At 44.3% G+C, this 13,588-nt stretch overlaps 1 protein-coding gene across 1 annotated transcript; it reads left to right on the top strand.

The window, feature by feature from the left end:
* The first annotated feature begins 9,637 nt into the window (after positions 1-9,637).
* On the top strand, positions 9,638-12,392 carry Psmb4 (proteasome 20S subunit beta 4). Its single transcript, XM_027953846.2, has 7 exons — positions 9,638-9,810; positions 10,047-10,253; positions 10,477-10,623; positions 10,796-10,877; positions 11,561-11,677; positions 12,008-12,096; positions 12,283-12,392. The coding sequence occupies exons 1-7, from the start codon at positions 9,671-9,673 to the stop codon at positions 12,293-12,295; spliced, it is 795 nt and encodes a 264-aa protein (XP_027809647.2). The 5' UTR covers positions 9,638-9,670; the 3' UTR covers positions 12,296-12,392.
* The last annotated feature ends 1,196 nt before the right edge of the window (positions 12,393-13,588 follow it).

Below are 13,588 nucleotides of genomic sequence, written 5' to 3'. Positions count from 1 at the left end.
TTTTTTTGGTCAAAAACGGTTGGTCATCCCGTTTCTGTGTAAAACGGGGGACCCAGCCAGGCAGCACCACTGTCCCCACGTGGAGAGGTGCTCTACCACCCTAGGGACACACAGACTGTCGTCAGCCTGTGCCTTTCCTGGACCTGGTCTTAGAACCCGCCGCCACCCCACCCCCGGTCCCCTTGTCCCCTTGGTCCCGTCACAGGATGGCGACAGGAAGAGGGTCGGTTCCAACGACCCGGTTTCCCGCGGTCCCCTCCCCTCGGGGCTGCGGGTGGGGATCGCGCCAGGCCAGCTGGGGCAGCCTCTTTCTTTCTAACAAAGTTGCGTTATTTTATTTTATTTGGACTTTTCTTTGGTCCACTCTCTGCGGTGCCGAGGCCACCCGGAGCCCCACGCGGGCGGCCAGTCCGAGCCTCGCCAGCCGCCGCAGCACCCGGCGACGGCACCCGGCGGCAGCACCGAGGGCCTGGGGTGCGACCCTGGGGTGCAGCTCTCCGTGAGCCGGACGCCGCCTGGGCCGTGGACTCCGCGGCCTCCGCCTCTGCTGGCCACGTGACCGGCCACCTGCTGCAGCCCCGGGTGCAACTACAAAGTAATTGTACTCTGTAATGGCATTCTGATTTATAGAGAGAGATATACTGATATTATCCATTTTATAAATAATTTCCTTTATATTTTGAATTATGTTTCAGACATTTAATGTCATAGAAATATTAATTCTCTCAAAATTGATTTAATGTAATTTCAATGGGAATCCCAATATGATTTGGTATTTTTTTTAATATTCATTTTTATAGTTTTTTTAGGTGGACACGATATCTTTGTTTTGTATTTATGTGGTGCTGAGGATCGAACCCAGTGCCCCATGCATGCCAGGTGAGCGCTCTGCCACTGAGCCACAACCCCAGCCCCTGGTATTCTTATTAACTGGATAAAATGATCCTAAAATTTATAAGGAAGTCTAATTACCTAGGAAGACAAAGAATTAGTATCCATAGTATAATAAAAGCTCATCAATTGATAAGGAGAAGACATAGAATCCAACAGAAGGGACACATAACAGGAAGAGACAATGCACAAAGGAGAAAATTTTCTGCCAAAAAGTAGAAAAAGATGCTCAAATTCCCGGGTGGTCCAGGAAATGCAATGCAGAGTGATGAGGTATCACATTTAGATAGGAAAAAAAAAAAAAATGAAAAAGAGCTATTTTGGTCAATCGCTGGCCTGTAATCCACCCTGACTCTGGAGCATACTCTTGGCAGGAAGCATGTTGGAACTGCCCTTTCATCTCCAACCCCTGCCTCTATTTGACTTAGGAGGGACTCCAGAGAAATCTGAATATCCCTAACCGGGTTCCCTGGCCTGGGAGGGCTGCTGGGGTGGAGTCTGGAACCCCCTCTACCCGTTCCAGAACCTGGGAAGAGGGAACAGAGTAAGAGGTTTTCTCCTGGGCTCTCTGGTACTTAGAGTGGAGTGGGTGGGGCCCGGCTTTCAGGGACAGGTACAGGTCAAGAACGCACGCTCGACCTGCAGAACTCTCAAGTGGCTCTGGGAGTATGAAAATAAAAGATGGCGATAAATGTGACATTTTAATCATGCACTAGTCTTGATCTAGTAAAATTACTGAAATTTAGGGAGACGAATTCTTTTTTTCTTTTAGGCACACAGAGCAAATGATCTATACAGGTGGAAATTTATATTGTCATTAAGCCTCTTTGATAGGAACTATTTATGCCAGAAATAAACAGAAACATAACTAGAATATATACTCAAGGGGAAAAATTTGGGCCAAAGAGCTTATATTCAGCAAAACTGACTTTGAAGTTTGAAGAGCTCAGACAACCATAACTAGTATAACCAGCATCCAGTAACCAAGAAAATGTAACTTGCATGAGCCCTCCCTGAGTGATCTAGAAAAAGGCTTTGGACAAGCAACATGAGTAGAGCAACATCAACATAATCATCTTGAAAATTGTTAAAGCATGGGGCTGGAGCTATAGCTCAGTGGTAGAGCACTTGCCTTGCATGTGTGAGGCACTGGGTTCGATCCTCAGCACCACATAAAAATAAATAAAGATATATTAAAAAAAATTGTTAAAGCATAAGAATCAGGCATTATGATTCTTTATTCTTTATTCGTTACGTTCTGCCTTTCCTGTAAAGCTGTAACACTGGGTAACCCAATTACTGTTTTGGTTTTTTTTTTTTTTTTTTTTTTTTGGTACCAGGGATTGGTCCCAGGGGCACTTAAGCACTGAGCCATATCCCCAGCTCTTTTTTTTTTTTTTTTTTTTAAAGAGAGAGAGAGAGAACTTTTTAAAAAATGTTTATTTTTCAGTTTTCGGTGGACACAACATCTTTATTTTATTTGTATGTGGTGCTGAGGATCGAACCCAGTGCCCTGTGCATGCCAGGCAAGCACATTAACGCTTAAGCCACCTCCCCAGCCCCCCAGCTCTTTTTTTGATATTTTATTTAGAGGCAGGGCCTTGCTAAATTGCTGAGGCTGGCTTTGAACTCACAATCCTCCTACCTCAGCTTCCTGAGCCTCGGGAATTATAGTGCGCCACGGAGCCCAGGACGCAAGCAGTAAAACGCAGACTATAAGGTGAGCAGGAGGCACCCAGATCAAACATCCTGGATTCTTCAACAGATAATCATTATGAAAACAAAGGGACAGGGGAGGAAATGTGTATGTTGAGAAATCAAAATACATTTCAAATTAAATAAATGGAAAAGACTGATGTATAGGGTCCAGGGAAGCAAAACTTGCATGATTAAACTGTAAAGAAATGCAGGGGCATTTGGATACTATGTTAAGAGGAGACTGTTGTACTGGGTCCAGAGCAGCTAGAAAAACTCCATTTCTTGATTTCAGTGCTAGTTTCATGAGTGTTTGTCAGATAATAACTCATTAAGTCATGCATTTGGGCTGGGGTTGTGGCTCAGTGGTAGAGAGCTCGACTAGCATGTGTGAGGCCCTAGGTTCGATCCTCAGCACCACATTAAAAAAAAAAAAGGTATTGGGTCCAACTACAACTATAAAATAAAAATTTAAGAAAGTCATGCATTTGTTTCATGTGATTTTCTGTACATGCATTTATATTTCTATTATAAAGGAAACAAAATACATATACAGGAAATATATATATTTCTGTATATGTATTTTACATGTATATTATATATATATATATTTATATATATGAACAAATTCTGGACTTCTGACCCCAGGTATGATAGGTTGATAATATCTTCCAAAAATATGTTTATGTGGGAATCCCTGTAACCTGTGAATGTTATCTTATTTGGAAAAAAGGATTTTTGTGGATATGATTGGAGATTTTGAGATGAGAGGGCTGGGGTTGTGGCTCAGTGGTAGAGCGCTTGCCTAGCATGTGAGAGGCGCTGGGTTCAATCCTCATTAAAAAAAAAATGAATAAAATAAAGTTACTATGTCCAACTACAACTAAAAATATTTTTCTAAAAAGATTTTTAGATGAGGAGAATATTCTGGGTTCTTGGGTGGGTCCTAAAAGCAATCATTAGTGTCCTTATGCGAGGAAGGCTCGGGGTATTTGATGCCCAGGGAAAGATGAGGTGGAGCTGGAGGCAGAGAGTGGAGCAGCAGCAGCGGGCTGAGGAAAACCAGTAATACCAGCAGTCCCCAGGAGCTCCTGAGAAGCAGGGAATAAATTTGCCTCTAGATCCGGCAGAGGGAGCCTGTCCCTGCCAATACCTTGATTTCAAACTTCAGGTGCTAGAGTTCAGAGAATCACTCTCTACCGTTTTACACTACTGAGGTTGTGGTTACTGGTTATGGCATTCCCAGGAAACGGATACCCTGGGTACGTTATAGTAGGCCGTGGCTGGTCAATCCTCTTGCTATATTAAGAAGGAGGTAAATAAATTATAAAAAAAAAAACATATTTAAAAGCAAGGTACATTCAAATGGCTGTGGAAGGAATGAGGTCTAGATGAATTAAAATTCCAGAAAGGGAGAACTTTTCTGGGGTGAGCTGATTATAGGCTGAGGATCAGGCTAATCCAGCAGAATGCTTTGCTTGGGCAGGAGAAATCACATAGTTTTTAGTGATCATGTAAAACCAGAGTAGCAAGCTAGAAATTTAAGAGGCCTCAAACTATGTCCAGTTTTACGCATGGAATATTTGCTGAGCACTGGGCATGCACAGGAGACCAGAGTGGAGCTACAAGCTTCTAAAAGGCAGTCTGAAGCTCCTGCAGTTTGGCATGAGTGGTCAGGAAATAAAATCCTGCTGAGCTAGCAGAGGGAGAGGACCTCATTTACTCAAATGGTGTCCCCCCCAAGATATTTGCCAGATTTTGTGGCTGCATGAAGCAGAAGTCTGGAGAGCTAGTTCAATCTCCTCCAGCGTTTCAGAGCTCAATTTTCAATCAAAAGGTTGTGAAAAACATGCCTGAAGAATAGGAATGCGCCAGACTGAAACAGAAACCCAACCTGACACAGTCTGATTGGACCGAGGTGATCAGACCCCCATCTGCCCAATTGGAAAAAGGGAGAATGTTCTCTAGTGGAAGGTAATATAACAATTATTCGTAACTTATGACAAATAATAAGAAGGTATAAGATTTGCAAAGAGAAAACAGGACTAAAATGAAAAGAAAAAATAAACGATAGAGAAGTAGACCCACACATGACCCAGATACAGACGCCCCTTGACTTATGGTGGGGTCACATCCTGATAGACTTGTCATAGGTTGGAAATACCATAGTGGAAAATGCCCTTAATGCCCTTAGCCTATGGAACTTCATAGCTTTGCAACACAAACTCTATGGGGAACCAGCTGTTTGCCCCTGTGACTGAACGACTGACCAGGAGCAGTGGCTCACTGCTGCTGCCTGGCACTGCACGAGGGTATCACAGCACAGATCACCAGCGTGGAAGATCAAAGTTCAAATTTTAAAGTATGGTTTCCCTACTGAATGTGGAACATTTTTGCACCACTGTAGAGGTGATAAATCATAAGTTGAATCATCATAAGTGGGGGACCATCTATATTAGAGTTAGCATTTGAGAATGTAAAAATAACTATGATTGACATGTTAAATAAAATAGAGAAAATGAAGGGCTGGGGTTGTGGCTCAGTGGTACAGCACTTGCCTAGTATGCATGAGGCACTGGGTTGGATCCTCAGCACCAATAAATGTAAAATAAAGATATTGTGTCCATCTAAAACTGAAAAATAAATTATAAAAAATAGAGAAAATGATGAAAATATGGAGAATTTAGACAGAGGACTGTAGTCTATAAAAATGTCAAATGGGCATTCTAAAATTGGAAAAAATACAAAATCTGGAATCAATTAACTAAGTTATGAGTTTAACAGCAGATTGAGTATAGCAGAGCCTGGGGAGTGAATTCAAAGAGAGGTCTGTAGAAAATGCTCCAAGTGAAGCCATCGAGAGAGGATGAAAACAACAACAACAACAAACAAAAGGCAGGAAACATGAGATGCTCAAATATCTAGCACAGGACTGAAGTCTCAGAGGAGAAGAGAAAGAAGTTTGGGCAAAAAGCAATATTCAAAGAGATAATGGGGCTGGGGATGTGGCTCAAGTGGTAGCGTGCTCGCCTGGCATGCGCGGGGCGCTGGGTTCCATCCTCAGCACCACATAAAATAAAGATGTTGTGTCCACCAAAAACTATATATATATATATTTTTTTAAATTTTCTCTCTCTTGAGAGAGAGAGAGAGAGAGAGAGAGAGAGAGAGATAATGGCCAAGAATTTTCCAAAACTGATAAAAGATTCAACCCACAGACTGAAGAAGCTTAGCAAATGCAGGTAGGTTAGATACAGATAAAATCCTGCCCAGGCATACCCTAGTAGCACACTCTGTCAGTTAGCTGCCACTGTGACAAAACACCCGGGGTAAACTACTAATAGGGAGGTTTATTTGGCTCATGGTTTCAGAGGTTTCTATCTATAATCACTTGATCCCACTGCCTTTGGGCGCGTGGTGAGGCAGAACCTCATAGTATGACCACAGAGCAAAGGAAGCTGTTTACCCTATGGTGGCCAGAAGGTGAGGAAGGTGGCAGGAGGGGAAGACAGAAAGAGGGGAAGGAGTACAGTCCCACTGTCCTCTTCAAGGGCACGCCCCTAATGACCTAGCTGCCTCCACTAGGCCCCACCTACTAAAGTTCCACCTCCCAAGGATGTCATGGGATGGGGACCAAACATTCATTGCATGGGCCTTTGGGGACATTCCAGTTCCAAACCATAAGCCCAAGAAGAGAATTCAGACAGGGAGGGGGGAGAGAGAGAGAGGAAGAGAGAAAGGAAGAGAGAGGGAGAGAGAGGGAGAGAGACAGAGAAAAGATGACCTACCTTCACAGAAATAAAACTATGACTAAGAGGTAACTCCTCCACAAAAACAATGGAAGCCAGAGGATAGTGAAATAACATCTTCAAAGTTCCAAAAGAAAACAACTGTCCATCTCTATCCCAAAGGAAATAGTCTATAAAAATAAAACTAAAAAGCAAAAAAACAAACAAAAACAAAAAAAACCCCCCACAACACTTTTATGAAAACATCCTTGAAGAAGAATAAAATTAGAGGTTTCATAATCCAAATTTCAAAACATACAGTAAATGACACTCTGATACTGACATAAAGACAGAAACTTAGACCAATGGATTTAGAAGACAGAGGCCAGAAGTAAATGCTCACCTACGATCAAATGACTTGACAAGGATTAAAAAGGATGGAAAACAGAAAGCAACCATTCACTGGGGAAAAGACAGTCTTCTATGCCAGTCTATACCTGTCTCAGATTAAAAAAAAAAAAGAAAGATCAGGTGACGTCGCTCAGTAGTAAAGCACTTGCATAGCAAGTAGGAACCCCTGGATCAATCCCCAGGACTGCAAAACAACAACCAAACAACAGAGCCTTTGTGCATTAGAAGGCACCACTGTAAGACTCAGTTTCTACATTGGTGGGACTCTCCCTTAGGAAGCAGGCAGTCTTCTAACAAGTGTGATGAGCGCTGGGTGGGTGCTACAGACTTGAACTCTAAAGGACATAAAAATGAGAAACTCTTTGGAAGGAGGTCAACATGCTAACGCAGCCTGGACCAAGTGGACGTGTTTTCTTTTTCATCTTTTGTGTTATAACCTCTACAGCCAGGTTAGGTCAGGCAGTGATCCCTGTTTGGGGGTTGAAGCTTCAAATTCCATTCTTTTAAGAAGTGGAACAGTAAAAATGTTTGCGGAGTGGTGGTGAGAATGGTTATTAATTCCAACTTAGTCTAGTTTTATTTGCTTTCTGGGAATTCCTATAATCAAGGACTTCCTGCCCCGTCACAAAACCAGTCAGATGCGAATTAAACTGAAAGTAAGAGCCATCCAGGCTGGGGTTGAGGTTCAGTGGTCTTGCTTATATGGGGCCCTGGGATCGATCCTCAGCGCCACATAAATAAATAAAATAAAGGTATTGTGCCCATCTACAACTAAAAAAAAAAAAAAAAAGGCTTTAAGGAAAAAAAGAAAAAGAAAAAGTAAGAGCCAACTGGACACCTTAGCGGAGTTTCCGGAGCTTTGGAATATTGCATTGTCCGTGATTTGATTTCTGCCAAGCTGCTCCTGCTCCTACTCCTTCTTGTTTCTTTTCAGCACTGGGGATGGGACCCAGGGCCTCGCACAGGCCAAGCAAGCGCTCTACCACTGAGCTGCAGCTCCAGCCCTCCGTGATTTGGTTTCTGTCATCCCACTCTCAGGCTGGACAGCTCTGATCCTTCACTTTTCTTTTAGACTCTAAATTTAAGCATTTAGCTTCCTTCCTGATCTCTGGAATCGGTACTAGCTCTACCAGAGTCTTAAAACCAGCCAGCCACCTTGAACAAGCACGGAGCCAGGTCGTGGCTGGCAGGCTGATGTGAAGTTTATATGATCAGATCTCTGGTAGCCAGGAGCCAGCTTTCCTGGATTCCCTCAAGTCAATTCTCACCACAACTGAGCATCTACTATTTATGAGTGAGCCTCTGGGTGGAATATAGATTTCAGGAGAAAAGTATTCAGAATACCTATTTTTAAAGAACAAGGAATTAAAATCTGTTCTTACCACTAAAACTAGTGTCAGACTGTTTACCTTGGACAAGGTCTACCAGTTTGATTAAAGACACTGCTTCCAGCCCCCCTAGGGTCACATTGAGAGGGGAACCCCTGGAATTTAGTTTCTTTCTTTCTTTTTTTAGAGAGAGAGAGAGAGAGAGAGAGAGAGAATTTTAATATTTATTTTCTAGTTTTCGGCGGACACAACATCTTTGTTTGTATGTGATGCGGGCCACACACATGCCTGGCGAGCGCGCTACCGCCTGAGCCACATCCCCAGCCCCTCTTTCTTTTTCTTTTTGGTGGGGATGGAGGTTACTGGGGATTGAACTCAGAGGCTCTATACCGCCAAGCCACATCCCCAGCCCTATTTTATTTTTATTTTTGGTCTCACTGAGTTGCTTAGTGCCTCCTTGTTGCTGAGGCTGGCTTTGAGCTGCAATCCTCCTGCCTCAGCTTCCCCAGCCCTGGGATTACAGGCCTGCACCACCACCCTCCGATCAGAATTTAGTTTCAATCCAACAGTCTCAGTGGAATGTTTCTGCTGCTTAAGAGGTGACTACAGGCATCTGACAATAAGGAAATTCTCAGCGTTTCGTCTGAGGTCCCAGAGAGTAAGTGAGCCATCTGAGGTAGGATTACTTTTTTATTCTGGGTTTGAAGATTCATTTCCACCATTCCTGGTGGTGTGATAGGGATTAACCAGTCTACCTCAAATCTGGTTTCTTATCTATGAAATGGGTTGAATAATGCCTGCCACATGGGGCTGATTTCGAGGTACAGATCTTGGATTCACTGATACTTTTTTTTAGGACGGGGGCTTACTGGGGATTGAACCCAGGGAAGCTTAACCACTGAGCCACATTTTCAGTCCTTTTTATTTTCATTTATTAACTTTTAGTTCTTATATTGTTTTTTACCACTTTTCTTTTTATTGGTCCGTTATACTTGTACATACTGATGGGACTTGTTACATACTCGTACATGCAAACAATATGCAACAGAACGATACCGTTTTATTCCTTTTCCCCGAAATAGTCCTTAGCTGTGGGCGGACGCCGGCCGCGCAGCCCCGGGCAGCTCCACGGCTGAGCTGCCCGCGACACACCGGGCCTCGCCAAATTGCTGCAAACGGCCTCGAATTTGCCATCTTCCTGCTTCAGCCTCCCGAGCCGCTGGGATTACAGGCGAGGGCCACCACGCCCGGCGATGTTGTCATTCGCTTTTTATTTTTATTTGTAGCAACCCCAAAGAAAAACACCAGAAGGGCCGACTCCTGGCTCGGGTCGGTGTTTCCAGGTGTCCGCCGCCCCACCCCATACCCACCCTTCACATCCCCCCTCCTTGAAACGACTATCAGAATACCGTCCAGACGCGACGCGACGCGACTCGACGCTGGGCAACTCCAACCGTCGGTCTCAGGGGCTACTGAGGCCCACGCTAACTTCGGATATGACCTCACCAACATGGCTGTTGGAAGTGGCTTGCGGGAAGAAGAAAAGTGTTGCACTGAAGGACCACTTCCGCTTCCGCGGGCGCCGGCGCTTTCATTTCTTCTGCTACGGTGACTAAGATGGAACCGTTCTGGGAGTCGCGGTCTGGCCATTGGGCCGGGGGTCCGGCACCTGGGCAGTTTTATCGCATCCCATCCACTCCGGATCCCTTCATGGGCCCAGCGTCCGCGCTCTGCGGGGGTCCAATCACGAGAACCCAGTAAGTCCTTCCCCTTAGGCTGCGTAGGGGTGGGACCGGGGGCCTGGTGCTCCCGGCTGGTTCTTAGCGAGGCAGGGCGACGTGGGGACTCCCGAGGGACTACCCTGGGCGTGCGAATCGCAGGGGAGGCGCGGAGAATGCAGGTGACCTGCATGTCAGAAGCGGAGCCCGGTGCTCGGAGAGGGGACGCGGGGCCGTCCCCGCGCCGCCCGTCGCCAGACTTCCCCACCCCGCAGGAACCCCATGGTGACCGGGACCTCGGTCCTCGGCGTGAAGTTCGAAGGCGGCGTGGTGATTGCCGCGGACATGCTGGGCTCTTACGGCTCGCTGGCCCGTTTCCGCAACATCTCCCGCATCATGCGCGTCAACAACAGCACTATGCTGGGAGCCTCCGGGGACTACGCCGACTTCCAGTATTTGAAGCAGGTTCTCGGCCAGATGGTGTAAGTCCCGGCGCCCAGGAGGAGTTTCCAGGTCGGGGTGGAGGTCCTGCTTTATTCCCTGAGCGGGGCGAAGGCTCGAGGCTGCCCCGAAACCTGGGGGAGTTGTGGGTCGGAAGTGTGGCCGGGGCGGGCGGAAGCGATTAGGTCTTGATGACTTCTTTTTGGGGTGGATGGAGATCCCAACTTCCATTCTCAATCTTTATCACAACCAATTCCTTTTAAGGATTGATGAGGAACTGTTGGGAGATGGCCACAGCTATAGCCCTAGAGCTATTCACTCGTGGCTGACCAGGGCCATGTACAGCCGCCGCTCCAAGATGAACCCTCTGTGGAACACCATGGTCATCGGAGGCTATGCTGATGGAGAGAGGTTTATTTGAATACAAATAACTTACTTGACCACCCAACCTAGCTCCTGTGTAGTGTCTGTTCTCTCTCCACCCCCCCAAGCCATCCTTCTCTTGTAACTCAGAACCCATGAACCTATTCTTCAGCTAAGAAACTTAAGCTTAAATGAGTTCTGTGCCCCCTTGTGTCCTTAGCTTCCTTGGTTATGTGGACATGCTTGGTGTAGCTTATGAAGCCCCTTCCCTGGCCACTGGTTATGGTGCATACTTGGCACAGGTAAGTAGTGGGTCTAGAGGTGGGAGAGAGGAGAGTAGTAAATCCGGGATTTAGTGGTTGTCTGCTTCCCTGCTCTTGGAATTCTGATGAGGGACACGCTGGGATCCCTAGGCTGGGCAGCTGGTTTTCTTTGTATCTGATCTATAAATGTTGGCACTTAGATTCAGTATGTGCACAGAGTGGGTGCTCTAACCCTTTAAGAGGGGCTTATGGGGCTGGGGTTGTGGCTCAGTGGTAGAGTGCTCACTTGGCACAAGTGAGGCGCTGGGTTGGATCCTCAGCACCACATAAAAATAATAAAGGTATTATTAAAAAAAAAAAAACTGAACTAAAAAAAAAAAAATATATATATATATATATATATATATATATATATATATATATAAAAGTCTTGGACTGGGGATGTGGCTCAAGCAGTAGCGTGCTCACCTGGCATGCATGCGGCGCTGGGTTTGATCCTCAGCACCATATAAAAATAAAATAAAAAGATGTTGTGTCCACTGAAAACTAAAAAATAAATATTAAAAAAATTCTCTCTTAAAAAAAAAGTCTTAGTAAGCATTTCATTGACAAAATAGGTAGACCTCTTCACTCATTTATGGCTATTTATAGTATGCGTTAGAGACAGAGAGCCTATTACTCATCCCCTTATGTTTCCCACATTTTTCTTCCTCAATCTCTAGCCTCTTCTTCGAGAAGTTCTGGAGAAACAGCCAGTGCTGAGCCAGGCTGAGGCCCGAGAACTAGTAGAACGCTGCATGCGAGTGCTGTATTATCGAGATGCCCGCTCTTATAACAGGGTGAGGAATGAATGAATAATAAAAATTTGGTAACCTAGGGGCTGGGGTTGTGGCTCAGCAGTAGAGCACTCACCTAGCTCGCCTGTTCGTGGCGCTGGGTTTGATCCTCAGCACTACATAAAAATGAAGAAATAAAATAAAGGTAATGTGTTCAACTGCAAATTAGAGAAATATTAACAAAAAAATTTGGTAACTAATTGGCAGGTTGTAGATACTTGTAAACCCTGAACAGATTAGCTCATTTCTATAACTCCATATTTTTGGGGGGAGGTTTGCACACACTCCTTCATTTGAGCTTGTCCATTTTCATTGAAAGCTGTTTTCTTTCAGTTTCAAATCGCCACTGTAACTGAAAAAGGTGTTGAAATAGAGGGACCACTGTCTGCAGAGACCAACTGGGATATTGCCCACATGATCAGGTGATTGAAATTTAGAGTAGGGAAAACAGTAGGTGGTAGAATAGTTGGCTTGCACTAAGCTGGGCTTTTCTGGAGGGTTCCACCTGAAAACCTGAAGAGGGTTTTGGTTGGAGGGTAGAGCTGCTTTTAGAAATTGATGCCTTTATACTTTTTATTCTAATTTTTTAATGCTCTTTTCTTTTTTAGTGGCTTTGAATGATACAGCTGCATTATCCTGACGTTGTAACCTTTAACTTTGAACTTGGTTGGTTCAAAGGTAGCCTTTCTTTTGTAAAATAAATCAGTCTTTCAAAGTACTTGCCAAGTGGTTTTGTTCTGACTGGGTCACACCAAGGGCTAAACTACAAATACTGCTGTGCATCATCTCTCTCCCTGATCAGAGAACCTTAGGCTCTTCATTCTATGTATGAAGGTACAGAAGACCTGTGATAGTCAATCTGGGACAGTTTCCTGTAGAAGCCACACTTGATCTTTTGTGACAACTGGATGCTGTTGAAAAAGTTTCCCTACTGCACTAGATTCTAGAAGAGTTTTTTCTCATTATTGATGGCTTCAAACCATCATTAAAACACTATTTCAAAGATATACAGAGCAACTGAAATACTGCATGTCTAAGATTACTTTTGTTCATATATGAGTATGCAACCAGTGAAACTCCACATCATCTACAATCACACGAATGGGATATTGTTATTCTCCATGTACATAAGATATGTCAAAAGGCACTCTACTGTCATATCTATAAACAGCACAACAAAAACAAGTTACCCTTGGCTGGATGTGGTAACCTCCAACCCACACACCCCTCTAACCTCACTTTTTATGTAGGGACTGTTGAGCAGTGCAACAATATTTAACCAAAGTGTTCATCTACTAAATTTTAGCAATGTCAGGAAATTACTTACTAGTATTTCATTAAAAGTCCCAAGTATAGCCTTTGAGTCAGACTGTTGGATATTAGTAATGTTGCATCCCTGGAATGGTTTTAAAGTTTGAACTTTAAAAATGAACTCCTTTGATGGTCCTGATGTATATCCTCTCCAAATCTTTTTGAGAAAGCGTATAGGCAACAGTAAATTTAAGCAAAAGAAAACCATGAGCTCAACTATAAAACTTCTACACATTCAGTCTCAACACAAAGTAGTCAATAAATACTTGTTTATTGATTAAACTGAATTATAAAAAACAAAACAAAAAACCTTCTACTACTAAGCCATGCAGGCAGAGTCCACAAAGACAACTTCCTGGCCAAAACCCAGCTGATCACTGTAGTATGATCTTAGAAAAATTAACCCATCCAGAAAGTCAGTGTGCAGAGGCCAGAAACCCAGCTCTGCTAAGGCTGTGGCTGCTGCGGAGACTACCAAAGAGTAGGATTAGGTTGTAGACAGAAGTGACCATAGTCTTGAGCTTTCTCAAAGGCAGAGGGCTGTCAAAGTCCACAGTCTGTCAAAGTGGCATCAGGCAAAAAGCTGGGGAAGAGAAGCTCAGG

Source organism: Marmota flaviventris, chromosome 10 (assembly GCF_047511675.1).
Source record: "Marmota flaviventris isolate mMarFla1 chromosome 10, mMarFla1.hap1, whole genome shotgun sequence".
NCBI lineage: Eukaryota > Metazoa > Chordata > Mammalia > Rodentia > Sciuridae > Marmota > Marmota flaviventris.
Note: the sequence above shows the minus strand (reverse complement) of the source record. Positions and strands in the feature narration are given on the sequence as shown.